Raw genomic sequence first — 24,787 nt, 5'->3', positions numbered from 1 at the left:
AGGGTGGGCATGACAGAGAAAGAGGGAGGAGAGCACAGAGGCGATTGCAGAGCAGTGCGGAGAATGGGAGATGCAGTGGGCATCATATCAAAGCACCCGCTCTATCCGGCTGCTCAGACAAAGGAGCCTGTGTGTGTGTGGATATACGTATGTGATTTACTAGGTTGCTTTTGCACCTGTTGTTCTGTTTACTTCAAAAAAGTTTCTCAACCTGAGGACCATGATCCCACAAGGGGCTGCATGATATATAGACAGGGACACTGGGGATTTCTGAATACAACAAAAATAGTTGAAAATTTCAAATTTACAACATAACTGATTTTACATACCAGCAAATGCTGTAAAAGCCTAACTTAAAGGATCACACTAGATTAAAAACTATAGATCTAGAACTGACTGACTGACCATGGTGCAGCCTGAACAGTTTATCTTAGCTGTTAGTGCTGCTATTACAGTAAAGCAAAGCTAGTTCACATGTTAAGGCTCAAACAAACAGAATATCACTGAAGCTTTATTGCATTATGGTTCTTCACTCATTTGTTTTGCTAATTAAGGGGAAAGCATTCGAGCTACAGTAATGCATACTGTAGTTGTACTGTCCAGTATGTTATAGCTCCAAGAGCTTATAATTAGTTTAACATTAGCTGTAATAACTTAGCAATTAAAAAACAACAAAAAAAAAAAAAAAAAAAAAAAAAAAACAGGAACCAAAAGCAGTCACAGAAGATTGAGGAACCAGTCAAGCATGAGTGCAAGTAACCTAGTAATCTTTTCTGCAAATTATTAGCTCACTTGTAATACACTGCCCAGTAAAACTGTGCACAGTTAATGGAATAATTATGTTATGTTTAAACCTGCATTAGTGCATTTTTTTGCCACTTGAAGAAAATGACAAGAATCTCTAAGCACAGCACAGATGTACTGTATCATGTTTTTAAAGTTACAATGACACATGTTATCAAGCTGTTGTTTGTTTACAGATCCAGCTGATATGGAGCAATATTAGCATTAGTTTTATATGACTGATATTTGCTCTGTTTTGCTCTCCATCAACTCCTGAGAAAGAAATTTGTCTTTTCAGCTCTTCAGTGCTCCTCTGTTACCAGTTGCCTGTTTTCTGTCAGTGGTTAGGTGCTTGGCATTTAGCATACAATTGGATTATCAGATGGAAACATATGAAGTTACTTTCTGAAGCTACACAAACTGGGATTTGTTGATGACAACTGTCAGGTTGAACCAAATGAGTAAAGTTGCATGCTATAAAAACAAAATAATCATTTGGAATATTCAAATACACTCCCCTGAGTGGCACTACATTACACTCAGCCATTTAATCCATTGTTGATTTTAAAAAATGTAATAAGATGTCCTTAATATAGACCTATGAACATCATAATTATGACACTGTTGTATATATTTTGTAGAAAAGCTATGTTTTTTTTTTTGCAAAAGCCAATTTGCATTTTCAAAAAGAGGATAACCAGGGCATACAACGTAAAGCTTCTAAAAATGTACGTTAACTTTTTCTTATAATTGCATTATGATTGTAGTCACAGCCAGATTCACTCAGGTATCTTTGATCCCCAGACCAGAGTTGAGCTGACTGACCCTGTTTTCCTCCTTCCTCTTTCTTGGGATTGCCTCTTGACACCTCCCTGCTAGCTGGATTTCAGAAAGGAGTCTGTGATGCACTATAGTCTTAAGTATATTTTGTCATGATGTGATGAATATTTCACAGTAGGAATATTTTTAGTGAGTGCTGCTTTTCTTCGCACTCACCCAACCACTTAAACCAACTGGAAGCTCACAGATGGGGGTAAGGTGATGGGACATGAGCCTTTGCCGCCTGCTGCCACTCTTAGCCCAGGCTCCACTCTGACCCAAACAAGGCCTCAGAGGAAAACACAGGGTTGACAGTCTAATTTCAGTGAATATTTATGGCCAAGCAGCAAAGTGACTGCTGTGTGTTTCAATTTGAGCCATATTCAGCTGTAAATGCAATGTCAAGCTTTTTATTTATTTATTGTATTATTATTAGTTTTATTTTTTGTGGTCTTACTTTTTCAGTCAGTGTCTGAAAGATGTATCTAGGCATGTCTGTGTGTGTATTTCTAGTGTCCATGTGTGCTCCTTAGCATAGCATCAGTGCAGGTTCCTGAGGGGCAGCAACTGCTGATCCTTCTCCTTGGGGGCCTCTCTTGCTCTGGTTGCCTGGCAACTCCCGTGTTTCCGAATGGGAGGGGTTTATTTTGCCCAGGAAAAAGCAAAATATTGGAGGGAATTGCATAAAATGTGGATGAAGGTGTCAACATGAAGTGTTTGCTCAAGTCTTAATACACTGGGATTCAGTGATGGTTGGAATCCCTTCAGTTTTTCTTATAGAGATACATCAGTTGCATTTAATCAAAATATAATTTCGTCTTAGATTTGGCACAAAGCAAACAATGAAGAAAGAAAAAAAAAAACCCATAAAAAATAACATAGTGCCGTCTTAGTACTATCAGGTTTGAATTGAAATTCAGCACACAAGTTGAATTATTGAATGTGAATACTTATAACTGATGGATTTTATCTGATGATACACAGCTGTGCAATACAATATTTAAAAAGTACATTCATAATACTTGTACATGACTTGCCAAATGTTTTATGCATTACTTCATGGCAATTAACAAGACAAAAGAAAGAAAGGATCTGGTAAGATTGCTGGAGCTTAAAAGCTCAATGTGTAATATTTTGACCAATCCATGAGCAAAAATGGAATATGCTATTCATAAATATGTTGTCATTTGTGTGTAATCACCAGGAAATACCAGCAGCTGCATTTTCTCTATCTTAGAATGAGTCTTCTGATTTTTTTTTAAATTATGAATTTAACATTCAAAAATATTGTTTCATCAGGTCTATATTAGTGCAGTTTAAATAGATTTGACTGAGAGTGATCTGGCAACCGATGCCATTATATTTGAATTCAGATGTTACTAAAATAAAACCTATAAATGGTGAATGGTACAACGATGTGTTTTTACCAACCAGGCCTGCCTATTTCAAGCTAGTGAGTACAACGTAAAGAACACAAATTCAGAAATCTTTAAAAAAAAAGTAATCAAAATAATTATAATTTTAACAGAAAATGTGTTTTTGTGTAGGACATGGGTGCCCTTTCCTGGTCCTTGAAGGCCAGTGTCCTGCTTGTATTTCACCTATCCCTGTCCTACCCACTGCTGATTACTGTTAATTGGATCAAGTCTGTTCAGCCAATCAGAAGCTGGGGGATACCATTTCACTTTATCTTCCCTCACTTCCACCCTCATTTGAGATGCTATCTTCCAGATTCTAATGGACTAAACACACCTGATCCAGGTAATCAGCAGTGGGTACAGCAGGGATAGCTGAAAAACAAGCATGCCAGTGGCCCTCAAGGGTTGGGCAGCCCTGTTCTAGGATATTATAGTAAGATGCTGGGTGGGACTGGAACCAAATCCCAAATGGATTAAGCTGTCAGATCCCAGCACTACTTTGTGGTGGTTTTGTCTATAAGATTCTAAGGAAAGCTTTTGACAACCTAAAATAGAAACTGAAAAAACCCTTGAGCAAACTCCAATTTGGAAGTCCAAGTGTCACAGGAGGCTCTAGAGTGTTGTGAGTAATTGGAGTAACATTTGCATGCAGTATGTTGCATGCAGCAGAAATAGAAAAACACTTGTGGATACTTTATTATATCCAACCATTCTCAGACTCTAGGTTAAAAAAGGCTATTCAAAGTGCAAACACATGAGTGATTTGCAGGCAATTCCCAGACTCAGCAAACACTGTCCAATATTAAGTTCCTGAAACACAACTGGAAAAACAACAGTTCCAGGAGAAACATTAGTGTGGCCTGTCATCACCACACAAGGAGAGCCCACTGTAGTGACTCCAAACACTGTGAAAGCTGGTGTAAGCACAATTTCAACTACCTACAGTTAAGGTATGATTAAATCATATCCTCTATAGTCATTGTAGATCCCAGGTGAAACTACAGCAGAAGCTTATGACTTGATTACACAGAAAAGCATTTCTGACATTATTTACACAAAATTACTTTTTGTTTATTTTAGCTGCCTAGACAGTAGGATTTATTTGACTCTTCTTACTCTGCATGTCCCTATTAAAGTGTAAGGTCAGTTTTCATATTTTCTGTAGTTTATGTGAACAGAAGGACTCTGGATGGCAGGAGAAAATATTTGTTGTTGTCTAATTTCTCAACTGCTGGAGAGCCTGAACAGTAACAGCTACGTTATTTTTATTATCGTTAACTCTCTGACGAGGTGCAGTACTAACAAACCTGACCCCTACGTGTTAGTTAGGTTGTGTGTGTGTGTGTGTGTGTGTGTGTGTGTGTGTGTGTTTGTGAGCACCATGTGCTATTTCCAGCTGGCATATGAACTCAGCAGATGAAGCAGGATCAGCTGTTTGTCCTCTAGGGGAGGCATTCTGACTCATCTGATTGGCTACTAGCTGTGTGTCACAGTGTGTATGTATTCAAGCAAAGATACATCTGTGTGCATTTCTAAAATATGTGGTTGTTTAAATATGTGAGTGAGTAAACATATGTGCACATGTATAGTCAGATATTTTAAAATGACAAATCCCATCAAGCTTAAAGAGAAAAGGCAGCCAGATGCACTGCGGTCAACATAGCAAGCCAATTCATCTATGCATGTGTTGCACAAGTAGGGCAAGGCTAAAGTATGAGGTTTGCATAGAAGAAGCAGTGGTAGTCAGCATGGAGCTATTTGATTATTTATTTATTGCCTCTTTATATAATTTATATCCTTTATACACTAATGTAGGTGAATGAAAGCAAGGCAAAGGTGCAATGAATTATCAGTTGGACACCAGGAACATGAGTGGAGAGATGACTAGAATAATAAGCATGAGAAAGTAATTTCACTTTTCGCACCTGCACCAGAATCTTAAATGTGCAATGGTCATAATTTTGCAAAGATAATCACATACTGTGTTTGCATTATGATGCTGTACTTTAAGCCTACTTTTAAAAGGTGCTTCCATGCTTTAGATGAAGAGGCAGGACTGTTAATGGGGAAACGACAAATGTCAAAGGAAGGGAGTGGCAGAGAAAATGAGAAAGGGGCATTGGTTTGGAACGGGAGGCTCACCTCCCTTAAGTCTGGACATAAAGGCTTACATTTTGAGAAATAGCATCTTTGTTTTTTGTTTTTTTTTTCTCATAGTGAGGGCCTGGAACCACATTTTTACAAATCCTAGTTTTTAACTGCTGGGCTTTCTTTCTGCTCTGCTTCCATCTGCTGCTGCTGTAGCTGCTGATTAGTTAAAGAAATCTGTACAGTTTGTCTACTTGTGCATATCTCTGTCAACACAGGTGATGATTTATTATACAACACTAGACTACTTTGCCACTGTATAAAACATTTTGCATTAAAACATTTACAGAAAAGAGGGGAGCTACAGGTTCACTGATAGGTCTCTGTAGGTTCATCACTACAAGCAACACCTTTCTAGTAAATATTAAGCTATATTTTGAAGACATTTTTAATTTCTTAACAGCTGCTGAAATATTTTAAAGAAGTATGACCTGACTACAATGCCAAACTACAAATGCATACTACATATAAACCTCTTGATTTCTAGTTGAGGTTTTTTCATCATAAAAACCTTGCATTTCACATGTGAAACACATGCTAACATGTGGTACATAAGGCCCTGTCCATTGGGAATGTGGCCTATTCCATTACACCATTTTCACTAGTGTTGCTACAGTGAAGAGAATCTTACTGATGTGTTAGATTAAAAATTATTATACAGTTCTGTATGTAACAAGACTGGTTGTCCATGCCAATCAGAGCAGCAGTATGCTTATATTTTGTCTGTTAGGTCCCATGGCATACCAACAGGAAGATGCCTCTTGTTCATTGTTTGCAGTGAGTGTGTGTGTGTTTATGTGTGGTGACTGTGTTAAGGTGCTACCACACTGTCTGCTCTTTGTCAGCATTAGTTCCCTTGGGCATCAGTGTTTTCCTCACAGCTCCACTCAGCTTTAGCAGCATGCCTCCACAGAGGTGTTAAGACCCTGAACAACAGCGGGTGTAATTTTATTTGTATGTGTGACTGTGTTTGAAGTGTGTGTTCACAGAGGGATAGTGTACCATTTGTGTTTCTCTGTGCCTTTATGTATGGGTGCATGAATTTGCTTGCTCCATGTGATTTTTGCTCTGTGTGCTCATTTTTTGAGCAGGTCTGTTCATTAGGTCTGTGAGGAGGTGTGGTTTTTGCTGATTTTGTTAGGTTCAAAGCCTGAAGCTCTTACTGATCAATTGTATCCTGAACCCTCTACATCTGTGTTAAGCTGATTGGCCCTCATCATGGCAGACAGCCACAGCATAACAGCAGAAGTCATACATCAACATTACTCACACCTTTCGAGTTATATTTTAGACACACAATCACTTAGAATGTGCATGAAGTACATTGTTTTCTTTCTGCAAACTCTGAAAACTTTTTTTATTTACATTTACTGAAATCACATTACAGCACAATCATCATCAGATACTGGAAAGCTGCACCTGCAGATTTGTTTTCTAGGTCACAGTTAGCAGGTTACACTTTTTCAGTGCTTTGTGTGTGTGTGTGTGTGTGTGTGTGTGTGTGTGTGTGTGTGTGTGTGTGTGTGTGTGTATGTGTGCACTCTGAATTCTGTGTTGCATCTAAATAGACAAAGATTTAGGATACAATATGACAATCATTTCTTCTCATTTTCTCCTCTTTTTGTTTCTGGAAGGACAGCAAGCCCTAAGATCAATACAAATATGTTGACAGTACATAGAATGATCAGCACAGACTCATCTTTATCTGCCTATTGTCTCTTCAGGTCTGGATGACTGTCTCCAGCAGTATGTGAAGAGTTTCGAGAGGGAGCAGATGGGGGGAGAGCAGCTGCTGCACATCACCCATCAGGAACTAGAGGAGCTTGGTGTCACCAGAATAGGGCATCAGGAGCTCATCCTGGAAGCTGTCGACCTCCTCTGTGCCCTGGTCAGTCAGCTTCTGTTTCTTACTGATGTTCTTTCTGTCAATCCATAGTACCTTGTAATGAGTGATGCATGTGTAAGTTTAAGATGTGTGTGTTTGAGTGTGTCATAGTATAAATGCCAAAGGCCAAAATTATTGAAGTCAAAACTAACAAATGGTAAAAAGCCTAGAACTATACAATGCGCACCATTTCCTATTTCCTAAATATTTACTATAAGAATTTTATTTCAAACATAGAATGTTTCATCTGCTTGTGTTATGACTTTTATATTTAAGGTAGTTGTTGCTCTGTTTTGCCAAAAAAGTTTTCCTTTCTGTGACCATGAAACAAATTGAACAATTTATATATTGGTTGTTTATTTTGTCTCCACCAGTTATTGATTTGGACTGAAAAAATGACTAGAACATTCCTCTATCATTTGGGCCATGCTTTGCGTGTACTTCCATAGTTGCTGCTGACTGACGGTGCAGTGGCCTTGCTCAGGATTAGGGAATTAGGGAGAATTAGGTGCTACTCTCCCAGAGAGAGAAAGAGAGTGGAAGGGAGAGTGAGAGGGGAAGAGAAAGAGAGAGAGTATGTAGAAAGAGTATGCAGGATGCACCTTATCTCACAGGCACACATGGCTGGATTAGTTGGGGCTGTTTGAATGTGTGTGTCACAGTGTTTGCTTGTGTGTGTGTGTGTGTGTGTGTGTGTGTGTGTGTGTGTGTGTGTGTGTGTGTGCTAATCAGCACCTCTTCTCATTTAAATGTTCTAGCATGGGAATGAGTGTCCTGGAGCAGCAATCACCATATGTCCTGGAACTGGACACACACACACACACACACACACACACACACCCACACACACACACACACACACACACACACACACACACACACACACACACACACACACACACACACACACACACACCCACACACACACACACACACACACACACACACACACACACACACACACACACACACACACAGATGCCAGGTAGACAAAATGAATCACTAAAAGTGCTGCTGAGAATGGCTTTAAAAGATAATGCTGGGTTATTACAACTTGGGTCTTTTGGCTCTTGGTCCTAGCAGATATAATAACACTGTACATTAATTCTGAGATCTGGAAGTGAGTGGTCAGGGTGTCAGACAAGTTTTAAACACAGCCCTGAGTTAGCCAAATGTATTTGGAAGAGAACTCAAAGAGGAATGCTAAAATTAAAAAAAATTACAGGCAGACTTTTACTGTTTAATTATAATGTACAATTTACTAAACTTGCCAAACTGTGTGCACATAGTTTTCCTGTGCAAAGAGGGATTAGTATGAACATTTTGGGTTATGGTCACTAGTGGCTGGTTTACAATGGACCACTGCTGATTTCACATTGGACCTAATCTCATTAATACCTTTGATGAATAAAGTTTTATCATGAACAATATAAATGATGATCAACACTACAAAAAAAATAACAGAATAAAATAATAATAAGTAATAATATTAAAACAGAGCTACCCTAAGGTATCTGGGGAAACTCCTAACCTCATACCTCTCATTAACGGTTCACTCAACGTAACAGGGCACAGCTCTGTAGTACCACTAGACTGTGAATATTTGGATAATAAAGGGCAATTCACCATTCTCAGCAATATAATCCATTACAGGGAAAGGAATACCCAGTTCCCCTGGCTCAACCATTATGACTTTCTGGTACTTCTGCAGTAAAAAGGGGCAGCTTCTGTGGTCCTGGATCAATGCAAGTTTCAAGCACTGACTGAGCCTTCAGACTCGCTGTAAATGTGAAAAGTCCCTTCCTTTATGGCTGAGCAATTGAATTTTTACCCCTAGCTTCTATGCTAAGTAGATTTTTATGTATGCAGTGAATTTTCAGCAAGATGTTCAGAGAAATGGGCATAATATAAGAATAAAATGACATCACAATGCATCCCAATATTTCTCAACTGAAAGGCACACATCAATGACACTGTTATAACAGGTGTGTCACTGTATTTGAGTTAGTTAGCCTCTAATCATAACCATAAAAAAGGTGTGGTGGTCGCTACAGGATGTTATTGTATTTTAATATCTAATATTGTGGTGGAAACCAAATGAAATAAATTGTCTGTGATAATTTTACTGATACTTTCAGTATCAGCACTTTTGCGACTTGCCAGTGCATTAATTAGCAACATTTCCTCATGAATAGAAAATGTAATCACATTATGCTTCCTTCAAAATGTATTTGCTGTTGGAATTTAGTTTTATATAAATGTTATTTCTAAGAGAGATTTGCCAGAGGTATGACATCATTCACTGTTTGATGCAAAATGCAGACAAACTCTGTGGTCGGCACTCTGGCTAACACACATATTTATGTCTCTTCTAATAATTTATCATTTTTATTTATACTGAGCTGCATATGTTAGGACATACCAGAGAAAGTATGCAAAGATATTCTCCCCTCTATATCCAAATATCAAGTTTAACTTCTTATAATATGTTGTCCTAATGTCTAATAGTAATTATTTATCTGTTTGGTCCTTTTTAATGCTACCCTGTGTGGCTACATATTTATTTTAAAATCCTCTTGGCTACTTGAAAGTTAGTTGGCTATAATTTATATTTTAAGCTCTTCTCAAACTTATTTGAATGTTACACTATTTAGAAAAAAGTCCTGAGATGTTCCATGTAGGAAAGCTTAATATTGGATGTTATTTCTGATCACTTATCTGGGTTTGCCCATTTGCCCATTATGGTCTGACCTCCCTGCTCACTCATGCTTAAACAATTTGTAACCCTAAGCTTCTTGACGAGTTGACTGAAATTCACTCATACAAAACGCATCTGTCTGAGTTGAGGATTGAACCTAGATCCTCTGAGTGTAAAGCAATGCACACGCAATCAATATTTTCTTCATGAAAAGAGGTTATATACAGTTTGAAGTGATCTACAAAGCTTATGTTCAAGAATAATGAGTATAATATTAGAGTAGAGCAAGACTGATTAATATCTTACTTAAAATGTAGTGAAGCCATCTTTGTCCAAACACTTAGATGTTAGGTGTTAGAACAGAGGTGGGCACTGAGGGCCACAGCCCTGCTTGTTTATCAACAATCGCTGCCTTACCAATGCTGATTATCTGGGTCAGGTGCACTGGAAGGTACCAATTCATTTTGTCTTCCCCCAATTTGCCCACTGTATGCCATGTTGCTATGTGCTTTAAGCCATTTGAACTTGTTTATCTATTTTTTTTTACTTCTTATCTAAGTTTTTTTTTTTTGCATTATTGTAATTTTTACATTGCACTATTTAGTATTTAGTGTTTATCTGTATGCACCAAGGGTCTGAGAGTAACGAAATTTCCTCATCTGAGATGGTATGTTCCAGCTTGTGATTGGCTGAACACACCTGATCCAGGTACTCAGCAGTGGGTAGTGCAGGGATAGTTGGAAAACAAGCAGGGCAGTGGCCCTCGAGGAACATGGATTGCCCACCCCTGTGTTAGAAATATCAGCATAGAGGAGAGGCCACTCTATGCATGGCTGCTATGGCAACCGCATTGACAGGAAGGTTTTGGTATTGCTCTAATGGTATCACCCTCTTCCTGTATTGATTTTACAATCGCACAAGCACACATATGCATGCACTGCTTAAATTATTTCAGTCTTTTTCTCCACGCAGTCATTCAAACAGTTGACACTGGACATTATTCCCCTGCTTTATCTCAACATGCTGTCCCCTAGAGAGAGCCACACACAGCTTTAGATCAAATCACAGGACAGCCTAATTACAGCTGTGCAAACATGTATGCTCCAAGTACATTCATACATCTACATTCACACAGAATACAGTCGATTATACAGAACACAGTGTATGCATGACCCAGTTTCAGCCAGATGCAGAGCTGGGCGCTCTCTCTCCCTCTTGTCTTCTGCCTTTCTTTCCAATTCCTGTCTCTGCTGCCACTGTGAAACACTCTCTCCTTTGTAGTCACTGTGGTCGTGACTGTGTATAACAGATCTAGAGGCAGAGGAGGAATAGATATGTCTAGCTCATCTTGTGAGTAGGGTGTGTGTGTCTGTGTGTATATTCGTGTGTGTGTACTTCTATTTTTGTGCGGATCATTTTGAGCATCAGATTGAGAAAATTTTGGCCGGTCCTCACTTTTTCAGACTACAGAGGGTTAAGTGTTGGCTTTATGGTTCAGGTTAGTATTATGTTTAGATTAGGGTTAGGGTAAGGATTTATGTTGTTAGGGTAAGGGTCTAGGGAATGCATTAGGTCAATGGTGTCCTCACAAACATAGAAGTATGTGCATGACTATGTGTGTGTGTGTGTGTGTGAGGGTGTGTGTGTGCGTGTGTGTGTGTGTGGGTGTTATAGAGCCTTTGTGTCAGCAGGCATCAGGCTCTGTCAGACAGGACATGACTAGAGGTGCCTTGGGACGCTGAGTGCAATGTGGCTCAGTGCGTCTGTGTGTGTGTGTGTGTGTGTGTGTTTGTGTATTTAAAAGGGTCACAGTGCAGTAATGGGCTATTCAGCCAGCTCAGTGTTCTTGCAACAGTGCAGAGTGTGGCTGTTTTATGAACGTGCTAATGGTTATTCGGAGACACTAATTCAAATTTTAATTCATTCCACCACTCAGAATGACCATTTATGGTTACACTACAGTACATACTTTACTGTTCAACAAATAACACGTTGTGGAAGGATCATCCTCATTTAGACATTCGGCATTTGTAGTTATGTTGTATTCATTTCGTCATACATTACAATGGTTTCACACTATAATGTAATGACTATAAACCTGTAATTTTCCATTTTATGAAATGTGCTAATTATTATTTTTGCTGAGTGTGAGATGAGAAGATTGAAGTGATATATTTAACAGCCACAGACTACCTATGCCCCCCCTGTTCCTGGTCTTTATGCTAAGATAGGATAATTTCCTCCTGTGCCAAGCTTCATAGTTAGCACACAGATAAAAGATGTATCTCATCTAACTTGGCAGTAAGTAAGCGAGTATTTTCAAAGCACTGCTTTCTAAGAACATCAGTAGAAATGTACTTCTAAAATGAGTCTGCTGTTTGTACTCTAGAACTATGGCCTAGAGACAGAGAACCTCAGAACTTTGTCCCACAAGTTGAACGCTTCAGCAAAGAACCTCCAGAACTTCATCCTGGGCCGGCGGAGGGGTGGACACTATGATGGACGAGCTTCCCGGAGGCTCCCCAATGATTTCCTCACGTCAGTAGTGGATCTGATTGGTGCAGCCAAGAACCTGCTAGCATGGCTCGACAGGTAGGGACGACACCTGACGCTGTAAAATTAATTTGACATTATCTCCCTTTTCTAAATTCAAAATTTTCTATACTTTTATTGCAAAACATAGTCAGTTATGGTCACAATATAAAACAGAAGAAATAGCCTTTTAATCCCCCAAATTAATGTCTCTCCACTGCTCCTTTTTCCAATATTTGAAATATTTGCCACCTGTGAAGCACATACTTATAATAATTGCTGGTATCAATAAATACCTTTTAAATTATAATTTTGTTAATTGACATAACCATGCATTGACTATAATGGGGCTATTTTTCATATTCATACACATATCATTTATCTTCATTATCTTAGTAGCTTCTTATTTATAAACAATAAACAACTAATATAGAACTAATTGGAATAGTTTGGTTATCATCTTTCTTGCTATGAGTTAGATGAGTACATAACAGTTAAAGGTTTACCACAAAGACTGGACAGAGGTAGCCAGGATAGCTGTTTTCTGCTTCTTCCAGTCTTTGTGCTAAGTCTCTGCTAATAGACAGATAAAAGATTGCTATCACACACATAAAACTGGTTTTGTTTTTCTGTTGTGAAGTTACATCAGATAATAGACCCATATGAAACTGAGAACACATAAAATAAAGCGATGTTGTGTTGCCTCCTGGCCACAATATAAAACCAAATATTGTTGTTTACCTTTATCAGTTGCTCCTGAGCTCTGAGAAAAGCAAAGAAATGCTTCTATTTCTTTCTCACCCTCACTGCCCTCCCACATTTTTTAAATTCACACTGCAGCAGAACAAAACAAACGAAGATGGCAATGAAAAATACAATTATATATTATACTTTTAAAAACAAAATAACCAAAGACATTAATTTAAATATCTAAAGTGTGAATATGAGCCTGTTTCACCATATAGACCATAAAAAAACGGAAGGGCAGATGAAAGTTCTATGAAAGTTCACCATCTTTTTTTGTGAATCAGATGTGTATTAGATTTCTCATTGTTTTTTATTATTAACTCTGTTCTTTTGTTTGTTTCAGGTCTCCTTTTGCCAGTGTGACAGAGTATTCATTACTGAAGAACAACATTGTGCAGCTCTGCCTAGAATTAACTACCATTGTTCAACAGGTGCTTATGCACACACTAACAAACACACAGTATGTATGCGCCACAAAATCCATCATGCCCTTATTCATTATGCCCATATAATAAAAGTCAGGAATTGAAGTGAAAGGCCAAAACTGAAGCTTGTTTTGGTTGGGGACATCATTATGTAAGCAGCTTGGTCTGGTCTATATCTCTTTGGTATAGATTTGATCAGAAATGGAAAAAATGTCCACTGCCACAGGCTGTTTGCAGCATGGCTGATGGGACAAACAGCTCTCAGCTTTAAGCAATGTACTCACTGATTCAGTAGCAGACCTTATCCCTTGAGTAAACTTATGGGCCCTGTTGGACGATGAACTAGAGGTCTTTCATCCCTTCATTTCCTATTTCCTCTCTGATCCTCCTCTGGATTACTCCCTCATTTATTTGCCACACACAAACAAATGCACTTTAAATAAGTCTGGAGGTCTATGTTTATATACTCTGATTCGTTAGAAATGTCATTGTTTGGACAGAAGCAATGTCTGGGCTTCTGGACCTCCTCCATGTCCTCCTTGCAAGAGCCTGCTTAGAGTGTGTGTGAGAGGGTGTTTGTATGTGTGCCCAGAGTGAGTCCTGGAGCTGAGCAGATAACACCCATCCCCTCATACAAGGGCCAGAGTAGAAGGAAGAGAAAGGGACCACCACAGGTCCAGAATGAGCCAAAGGAACATGTCAGACAAAGACATGACAAAGGTGGCAGCTCTGCCCACACTAATGCATTGAACAGATGAATTTACTGTTACCATGCGCATCTGGTGGATTCACTGGGCCCCTTTCCCAGAAATAGATTAACTATCAGCTGTCTTTAAATAACAATCTGTTATGATCAAATATTGTAGTTTCTAAATACTGTGCTTGCGAAGTGCCAGGCAGCAAAACAGATCCAGAATCAATCAATTCATTGTATTATCCTGCCTAGATTATAAAGTAATATACATGATGTGGAAAGTTAGAAATAAAATAGCTGACTACTGATGGTCTCCAGAAAAAGATGTCATCTATTTTTCTTCCTGTTGTCCAACTAATTTCTCTTATTTCTTTCCGTCCGGACTGGTACATTTGGAGGAGGAGAGATATTTGAGCTGCTGAGAGGATGTTCATATTGATGCTTTAGTCATCTCATGTTTTGGTCTTCTGTTTTTTTTTTTTTTTCTCAATTTACAGGATTGCACTGTGTATGAGACAGAGAATAAGATTCTCCATGTGGTAAGTTTCTGTTTTTCTGTTCTGTGTATGCTCAGTACCTACAATTCTCACTAATTTAGACCCCATCTATCATTTCTCTATACAACAAACTGAAAAAAAGGCCAGCATAACCCACCAGGAAACCGCAACTTGTCATTTTCACACTTTGTTTTTTGTACGGTACACAAAGACAACATCTTATGTAATAAGCTGTGGGCTTTAAATGTGCTGGTCAGTTGATTCTCCTTTAAACAGAGACAGGCTAGCTGTATCCCCAGTTTCCAAGCTTTATAAGCTTAAGCTAAGCTAACTGTATTCTGGTTTCAGCTGTATATTTACCATAGAGGCACTAGAGTGCTATCAGACTTCTAAAATCTAAATCTTGGCAAGAAAGTTGTTTCTCCCAAAATCCAAAACCTATATCTTTTTATCACTAGTAGACATTGTCTTTGGAAATTATGCTCCAATAACTGTTGTAATCATTCTGCATGAGAAACAAAATTACACTGCTTCAAAAACAAACAGAAAATAAATAGAGCTGATGTGTTTACTTATGTACATTTGTGTTTTCTGCGTAAGTGTGTGTGATTATCAGAGTACTGTGTTTTTTGTGGGAATTTCTGTCACACAATTGTGCATGTTCATATGCAAGCAAGCCTGAGGCCTTTTGAACGCTCCATTGTGTGTGCGTGTGTGTGTGTGTGTGTGAGCACGCATGACGGAGAACTGTCTGCGTCCACGTGTGAAACCGAGTGAGCAGCTAGTGTCTGATCCAGGCTGACAGTTGGCTTGGGACGCTTCCTGCTGCCATTCAAGGTCAGGTGAACGAAACCAAATAAAATGTTGGCTGGGGGAGCTCACAAAAAAACATACAGGAGCATTTCATGCCAGGACAATGCTTGGATTAGACCTTCTGTTGGTATATAGTAAATACGCAATAGCATTACATTATCTCTAGAAACAAAAGCAATCATAAAATTGTATTTGAGCTCTTGCGCACATGCATACACAAACACAGACACACACACAAAACACTGGGTGCCAGACTTAAAAGCTACACATGATTAAGTCTGTGTGGGAGGTTTATGTGTGAAATAGGGAGACAGTGTGGAGTGAGAGAGAAAGAGAGAGAGAGAGAGGGAGAGAGAGAGAGAGAAAATCCATCCATCCATCCAATGCTTATTCCTCACCAGGGTCATGGGGATCTGCTGGAGCATTTAGAGAGAGAGAAAATGAATTGTTTATTAGATGCTGCTTCCTTGCTGATCCTTGTTTACTATTTGTTTTAGAAATTAATAAACATGGAATAATGATTTTAATATTTTATCTAAGGGTTGTCTCAGGGATCTAAAAGTTTCATTTTGTGTGCTATGGTAAATTAAAAACGGAAATGGATGTTTTAAATATGGATGCACACAAAGTCTGCTGACATATGAAACATTTAAAAAGTTACTTGGAGACAGGTTAAAACGTTAAAATGTGTATGAGTAGTTTTTTTTAATAATCTGGCATTCAGTGCATAATGTACTTAAAATATATAAAACCTATATCCTTTAAAATGATATCATATATTTTGTTATGACAGATGTCTATAACAGCTTTGTGTGTGTCAGCAGAACATATCTTTTGATGTTGGACATGCAAATGAAAATGAAAACTAACAACTTACAAAAAACTGAGCAGTTTGTATAAAGTGAGCAAGTACACATATTTCACAAGCAATATTATAACAGCTATACTTACCAAGTTGAACGTTTTATCACATACATATTAGCATGTTGCAAAAGGCATATATATATGTTATCTTATCTCTTATTCTTGTAGATTAAACTACCCAATTACAATATATCCAAAGTAATTTAGAGTAATTCAGTGTTTATACATTGAATGAAGTGATTCATAAGTGTAAAACATAATAGTGAAAGTGAGCCAGAAGATGGTTAGCTTAGCATAGCATAAAGTGGGGAAACAGTGAGGCTATCTATGTCTAAAGGTAAAAATAGTAAAAAAAAAAACAACAGTCAAAAGTTTGCAAATGTACATGGATTTTTTGCTTAATCCATACAAAGTGTATAGGGATTTGGAATAATGTGTAGAACTGTTTATTTGCTTTCCTTTGGACCAGGCCAGTGACTTCCCTCAAGAAATAATTCATCATATAACTACAGCTTGACAAGTTGCTGTTGGCCTTTTTTTTTAATGTGGAGACAGGTTTCCCTTAGTTTTAAATCTTTGTGCTAAGCTAAGCAAACCATCTGCAGGCTCTAACCTCATATTTATAGTACAGGCATGCAAGTAACATCATTCTCCTCATTTAAATTATGAAAGCAAATCATTTCGATCTGTTCTGTTCCTTTAAGTAACATATGTATTGATTTTTGATCCATACAGTTGTGTATGTGAGAGACTCCAAGCCAGTGAGTTTCCAGTGTGTATTCAACACAGGGTTCAGAGACTGTTTAAAGCTCTGGTCAGCTCTGTTGTAGCTACTGTCATGGTAGTTGTACTTTTGTCAGCTTCTGCTCAATAATGCAAAACTCACTGCTACTTTGCTCGCCTCTTGACTACGGCCTGCAGCAATCACATGGACATGGATAGTGTGTTTGTGTTTGAGTGTGTGAGAGAGAAAGAGATGAAGAGAGATAAGATCTGAGCATGTGTGAGTCTGTGTCTGATAGAGCATGAAGTGTGTATGTGTGTTTTTATGTGCATGCATGCATAAGGATGAGAGGAATTACATAAGACTGTCCTAGTTGTGTGTTTTCTCTTTCCCTTGATTCCTCTCTGACTCTCCCTTCTACCTCTCTGAATTTCCTCCTCCTTCTCTCCATCTTTGTCTATGTTTTAGTTCAGGTTTATACTTGCCCCGTTTGCCCCGTGGTAAGCATGCACATGCATGTGGACATGAATATTAGTGTGTGTGTTAGAAGCAAGGTGCGAGTCCCTGAGGAAGAATGCAAGAGAGAGTACAAGAATGAGCGAGGTGGTGGGTGAGGGAGGCCGGCCACAGAGGTTAACTTGCCCAGAGTTGGTGTGCTGATTCTCTGGAGGTGTGTCAGATCAAGGCTTGACATTTCAGAGTAGGAGGACTTGAGAATCTTCACGCTGGCCTTTTGTGTTGTGGCCCCATGTTAATCCCAGGTCAAGAATATTAGTCCAGTGATCAAAGAGGGACACAAGCAGATTTGCAACATTGCTACTCACTGTGGTTTCCAGCTATGGACATCACATGATACTTATGACTCAATAGAAAGGATTAGAAATATCCCACTTCAGTTTTCCCTGCTTATTTTTTTAACATGTTTTTCATTTCCTCTTTCTTTTTTTCAACTTTTTTTCAAGATCAGCATTATTTGGGGTGTGAATATCCCAATGTGTATTGTTTACTCATTGATTAGACCACAATATTGCTATATAAACAGACACATGCAAAGCAATGCTCAGAGAACTGACCCAGAAAAGGATGGAAGTGTGTGCGAGCAGGAGACACAGAAAGAACATAAGCATCACATAGCCAGTTCACTGATGATTCTCCACCTTGTCTTTCACACTGAATGAATCATAGGCCCTGAGCTGTGCTGTGCTGTGTATGCGTGTGTGTGTGTGTGTGTGTGTGTGTGTGTGTGTGTGTGAGCAAATATGAGTGCTTGGATATCATGTGTGTGTTGAAAGCCTTTCCTTTCATAACTGTATTTTTTCATTACTGTATTTCTAATTATGGTTGACATGAGAAAATTACTTCATTCAGGGTTCATAATTGTCATGCTGCGTGTGAATGTGAAGAACATACTGTATGTTCGCTTACATGTATGTTTGTAACATCCCAGCATGTGTGTATGTTTGCATGCATGTGTGCACTATGCAACGATGTGATTAGGCTCAATAACCAGGGTAACAGTCTCGGTTAGCCTGCTGCAGTCAGTCAGCCAAGATTAGAAGGCAGAGATGCTACTGATGATAAATTAACTCACACGCGTGACCAAGCACACAAATTGCCTGAAAACCATTGGAGATTTATTTAGAACAAAGGCACAGGGAAGCCATGCTTTTTATTTGATGTATTTAGTCAGATGCCCTCAAATTAGTTAAAATAAAAGAGCAGTGTTTAAGAAATTAAAGCACTGATAATCCACCCACTCAACAATTTTTCTGATTTTGTTTTTAGTGGATGTGAAGGCAAAAATAGCCCTTATCTTCCAATAAAAAAAAAAAGATTATAGATAACACCAAATGAAATCTGTGCTCTGTAATTTAGATGTTAGAAAATGTCATCTGGGCGCCTCAGGGTTGGCTGCTATCAGTGATGTGTTGTTCTGTCTCTGACGGTGTCTTGTGGGCATGCCTCTGGACAGATTGTGACAGGAAACAGTTTGTGTGCTGGAATGATGGAAGCGGCGATGTGGAACAATCTGATGAAATGATTTCTGTTTCACCTCCTCTAGCTAGGTCACAACATCCCTTGTGGACCAAAACCAATCTCAATAACTTTCATTCTCTTTTTGTCACTCTCCCCCTCTCTCTTCCTGTCATTTTATTCTCTGCTCTCTTTACTTCCAACTCTATCTTCAGTGTAAGACCTTAGCAGGGATATGCGACCACATCATCTCTTTGTCGTCAGACTCTCTGGTCTCTCAGTCGGCACATCTAGAGGTGGTCCACCTTACCAGCATCATGCCCAGTGAAGGGCTGGTAAGATCCAAACATGCACACAAACATATACATTATGTCTGTTTGCCAGCTGTGCTAAGAAAATTTAAATTTTACCAATGGATTCAATTACTATATGCAATCGAAAGGAGTTTCACTTGTAGTGATGAAACCACAGAGAATTATCACAGAACTCAGTCCAACATCAAAACAGTTGCCCCTCAGCTCTATAGGCATCTTTGGCATCTTTTGGCTCATTGTTTTGATGTTTTGGTGAATGTTTTTTTTAAATCTGCTTTTTTGTAATCTAAATCTGACTAGTGTCGTGGCTTCAACTTTTAATCGCTATAGTACACATATATATATGCAGATACAGACACAGATTCACAGATGCAAAATATGAATTTTACATTGTTCCTTGTGTACTGTGTGTTCTCCTGAATGCTCCCTCTCTACCAATGTGTGCTTGTGTTCAGGGGATGTACATCAAATCAACATATGACGGTCTGCACGTTATCACCGGAACCACAGAGAATGTGAGTTTCTCTCTACCGCGATCTATGGTCTCATAGGCCACTGTGTCAGTGAATCCACATCTCAGTGTCTCACAAATGTATTTGTTTCTGTCTTTCGATGTCTGCCTCTGCAGTCGCCAGCAGACCAGTGTAAAAAGATCCATGCAGGGGACGAGGTGATCCAAGTCAACCACCAGACTGTGGTAAGTTGAAAAGTCAAAGAATCATGGGATATGTAGTTTTTTGTTCTCCGTTCCGTTCTATTTTGAGGAGCTGTCAAGTTACATGATATCTGCTACCACCACCATCACCATCACCACTGCTGCCATGGTGCTTTCTATCCTGTGCCTGTCTCTATTTAGGGTAATTAGGCTTGCTGCGGGAGCAGATTATAGGACAGCTGTTACAAGACCTTTGTTCAGTCCAGTGTGATTGTCAGCTCACTCTTCATGGAATTTGTTCCCATTGTCGTAACTCCTGAAGGAGGCATCTGGTTCAAAATATGAACTCATGTTCCACTTTCAGTCCTGAATAAGTTGTATTTCTGCTTTCAACTCATAATATCAGAAGGAGGCACAAAAACGGGCAGCCATTTTAAGTGGAACGGTGCCTTGTGAGAGCATGTGATTGAGCTTGGTGTCTATTGCCTGCACTGTCAGCTCTGGCACAAACGATTTGTTCCAGAGTCTATTTGAGATTTCTAAAGGGAAGGAAAATAAAAAAGCTTTGTGTCTGTGTGTAGATGTCTTTTGTGTGCTTTTTTCATAAGTATTCTCTCATACGTCTCGATAGGTGCTGCTCATGCAGAAGCGCACATGCAGGCGCTGGGGAGCAGCATTGATTGACGCATGAGGGAGCTGCCTGTTATCTTTCTCCCTCTCTCTCCTTGAGGTGATGGTGCAGATCGCACCATGCCAGGCTCTCAGCTTCAACCTCTCATTACTCCCCCAGCTAGAGCCTCACAGCAGTTTGATCCCTCACCCTGGGGGAGGTGATAAGCAGGGGGAGACAGAGGTGTGTGATGGGAAAGTGGGAATGAAGCAGTGAAGGGATGCTGGCATGAAGCAGAGCTGAGTATGTGAGGCAAAGAAGGAAGGGTGAAGTGAAAGGGGGACTTAGGGAAAGGAGAAAGAGGATGAAAAGAAAAGGAGGAGAGAAGGGGGAGAAGAGTAGAGGGAAGTCTCTAGTCAGTGTAGTTTTTTTTCCACACTAAATTGAGCTGCTGCGAAGGAAAGATGAATGTACGCTACCAACAAACTTGCTGTCAACATCACGGCTGATAAGTTTATCTAGTGAGACTCCATATTTAAAAATTTGATTAATGCGAATACTGAGTGAACAAATTCCATTACATTATAGAATCATTATGTAGGCCTATCCCACATATTTAACAACAGCTCTGCATTCATGTCTATGCAGGAGCTTCTGTTTGAGACCAACTTCAAAACAGGACTCGCAGTTTTTAGCACAGCTTCCCTTTTGAGGTAAAATGTGGAATTTGCTCAAATAACAAACTGATTGTTTGAAGAGGCAGCATAATTATGTGGAGATAATAGCATCTGGGAAAATAATGAACACCCCTGGGATTTGAAAAACCTCTCCAGCAGCAGTTTATGCTCCATTATTATTTTGGTAGGTCTCTCCAGGTTTTCCTTTGCTCTCTGAGTATTTGCATAACAGAACAGTAGTAAACTATTGTGCTGGATCAAAAAGGGCATTATAGCATCTTTTAATTTTAGCTTGATGTTTTGGTTTTTGGCCTGTAACTTTACTGTCTTGATTCATTTGCACTGCTCTGATTAATGCATTTAAATGTTGCCTAATCACAAGCAGCTGCAAAATAAGTTTGCCTAGATATTTTGCAAAATGATGATCTAAATTAGGAAACAAGTTTACAGATCTTACCAGAGAGTTGATCACAACTTTTGGTAAATACGTATTGAGGTTGTACACATGGATGTACAAATGGATGGTCACAGTCCAGGTGCATCCTTGCGTGTATTAGAACTCTTCCTTTTTCTTTTAGCTGGCACATCAGGGCAGGCAATACAGAGGTAACTTGTAGCTTGGTAACTTGTGCCTATGAACGCTGGCTGAAACCAGTCAAAGGACAAGAAACAGGCTGCTAAAGGCTACCACAGACTGGTCATCATTATGTCAGGAATAAAGTCAGAGCAGATCTGTCTGTGTATGAGTGAGCGTGTGGTGGCCTCTGTGGACACTTCCAGTAGCTGAGACCAGCTTTGCCAATCAATGGCCTGACGAGTGCTTTGAGAGCTGGAGACAGGCTGGCCAGAGGAAACACTGCAGTGTCAAGTCCTTACATTTTCACCGTTTCTCTCTTCCTTACAACCTAACCATGCTGACAAAGACATCCTCTGTTTCAGTTTGACAGTGTTTTCAGTCCAGCGGTGCTGGGACAATATGGTGCATAGTGGTAGTGTCTTCCTGTACTGGTAGCAACAAAACAATGAAAGTCTTGGTTACAGGGTACAGAGCTGTGTCTTTTTTGGAGTCCTGGCTATTATATGAGCTATGTATAAGCTAGAAACAATTCAGCAAACTTATGCCATACTGCTGAGACTGGACAAATTCCTAAACCTCTCAGATTCCTAATGTTTTGAAAATGTTAAAATATGCAAACTGGGTTCACCACATTTGTCCAGACTATCTCAACAACTAGCTACTGGATGGTACTCGGATTCATGTTTCTCCAGATCATGTCATCCATTGGCTTTACCTCTAACACCACAATGAAGACAGCATTTTTTGGTTTTGGAGTGAAGTGTTTCACCAACTACTAATTGCCATAAAATTCAGACATTCATGGTTCACAGTAGATGAATCTCACTAACTTACCTATGGCTTAAAGGAAATGTCAAAGGAGGCGGCCAGTACCAGATATGTCCATTGTTGCTTGTGAAACATTATCCCAAATGAGATGAAAGGCCAGGAACATTTCCTTTAAATACTACAATATTCATACAAGTCATATTCAAAAAAAGTCAGACTATGTTTTAAATCTAAATTTAAGGTTATTTTACTTAAAAAGACAATATTGGCAGTGCATATGTGTGTGGTATTTTGCAGAAAGTTTAAAATTTATTCATGGTGATTTTTCAGTGCATCATTTACAGCATAGTTATTGTATGTGGTTTGTGGCAGTAGTTCTGATAGCCCAGTGTGTGTGTGTGTGTGTGTGTATGTGTGTGTGTGTGTGTGTGTGTGTGTGTGTGTGCTCCTCAGGTGGGCTGGCAGCTGAAGAACCTGGTCAACGCTCTGAGAGAAGACCCATGTGGAGTCATCCTAACACTGAAGAAAAGGCCCCAAAACACCCTGAGCTCCACACCAGCTCTGCTCAGGAACGTCCGATGGAAACCGCTGGGCCTACAGGTAAATACCAGCAACACAAGGAAGTTTTGACTTAGGACCATTGCAACTGATATTTCAGCAATAAATTGAAATTTGGACAGAGCTTGTGTTCTCCCTCTTCTATACAGCCTTGGACATATATATCTGCACATCCTGTCTTTACAGTTAAGAATTTGTGGTTGAATGGTTTAGCGCTATGTACAGTATACTGTGTTGTGCTTCTGGGTTTATCATTGACTCACTCTCATCCCTTGGTTTCACTGCCCACTGTTTGACCTTGCATCAATCCTCCTGTTGAGTGTTTCCAACAAATCTCTTATTTTTAAAGGCTGTCGTACTGCTTGCACACCTCAAAGCCATTCACAAATGTGTTGATAGTGAAACCTCAACTTGCAGAGAATTAACACAAACGAAAAACATATTTTTAGACAGCAGTAACTCAAATTATGAAAGAGGAAAAACTACAAATTAAGTCTTATATTTGGACCTCAGAGATGTGTGAATGTTGAATGTTGGTATAGTATAACCTAAACTCTCTGTTCAGGAACTAATGCAGGGCAGTACCTGGATACCAGAAGGTCCATTCATTCTCCTACTCATATTTACATTCATTTATACTGAGACTTGGTCCTGCTGGTCGTAATTCATTCAGCATTTGCCCAAAATCTAGTACATTATTAATGTGCAGTAGATCTAAAAGGTAAAGTGCTTGTTTGATGGCTTACAGCTTAGAGCTGGTGCATGCACTTCACTTAAAGGAAAATACTTTGTAAATCTGCCACTCACTCAGAGGCCTGAGAACACCTGACAACTTGTGCACAAAAAGAACAGGTTGTGCCGAGACAGACGGTTGGGACAAGGTCTAGTCTGGCGCTTTCTGACCGCTACTGTCAACCCCCCTCAAATCTCCCCCCCCCCCCCCCCCCCCCCATTCCAGCCCTGCTATTTTTAACCTTGCATCAGGCTAATTCACTAATTCATCATGCTACATGCATGCTTTGATCTCTGCTCAGCGCTTGGCTGCTCTTTGGCTTTTTCTCTCTCTCTTTTTTTTTGTCTAGGTCTCCCTTTACTGTTTAATACCCTCCCTTCACTGTCTCTTCCAGCATATCTCTCCTTTGTTCTTTTAAAGCAACTCTTCTTTATGTTTCTCTTGTGTCTCAATGTCTGTGAGCAGATGATAAGACAAGATAAGATAAGATAGATAAGATAAGATACATTTTATTCATCCCCAGAGTGAAATTCAGGTAGTCTTGGACTTAATTAGAAACACACTAGTGAGAGTTCTATTGTCATATGCCATTGGCTAAGGTGTTTTAGAGCCTGATGGCAGTGGGGATGAAAGATCTCCTGTATCGTTATGTAGCGCAGTGAGGTGAGATGTCCACTGCAGCTGCCTCTCTGTTCTAGCAGGATGTTGTGAAGGGGATGGTCAGTGTAATCCAGGATGGACTCACCTTTTTCTGTCTGCATCTCTGAGGCAGGAGAGGCAGGAGACTGCCTCAGAAAACAGCACACTTGCTACCATAGTTTGGTAAAACATGTGCAGCATCTTCCTGCAAATGTATAAGGACCTAAACCACCTT

The 24,787-nt window shown here is 39.4% G+C and overlaps 1 protein-coding gene across 1 annotated transcript in view; it reads left to right on the top strand.

The window, feature by feature from the left end:
- LOC113144345 (connector enhancer of kinase suppressor of ras 2) overlaps positions 1-24,787 on the top strand; it is a 47,988-nt gene that overhangs the window by 5,385 nt on the left and 17,816 nt on the right. The window contains exons 2-9 of the mRNA XM_026330337.1: positions 6,893-7,056; positions 12,141-12,343; positions 13,374-13,461; positions 14,647-14,688; positions 19,237-19,356; positions 19,791-19,850; positions 19,964-20,032; positions 23,076-23,222. Of these exons, the coding sequence (XP_026186122.1) occupies positions 6,893-7,056; positions 12,141-12,343; positions 13,374-13,461; positions 14,647-14,688; positions 19,237-19,356; positions 19,791-19,850; positions 19,964-20,032; positions 23,076-23,222 (893 nt within the window). The remainder of the gene's footprint in view (positions 1-6,892; positions 7,057-12,140; positions 12,344-13,373; positions 13,462-14,646; positions 14,689-19,236; positions 19,357-19,790; positions 19,851-19,963; positions 20,033-23,075; positions 23,223-24,787) is intronic.

This window comes from Mastacembelus armatus, chromosome 10 (assembly GCF_900324485.2).
Source record: "Mastacembelus armatus chromosome 10, fMasArm1.2, whole genome shotgun sequence".
NCBI classification, from domain to species: domain Eukaryota; kingdom Metazoa; phylum Chordata; class Actinopteri; order Synbranchiformes; family Mastacembelidae; genus Mastacembelus; species Mastacembelus armatus.
The sequence above is the reverse complement of the archived record's forward strand: the minus strand, read 5'-3'. Positions and strand labels throughout refer to the sequence as shown.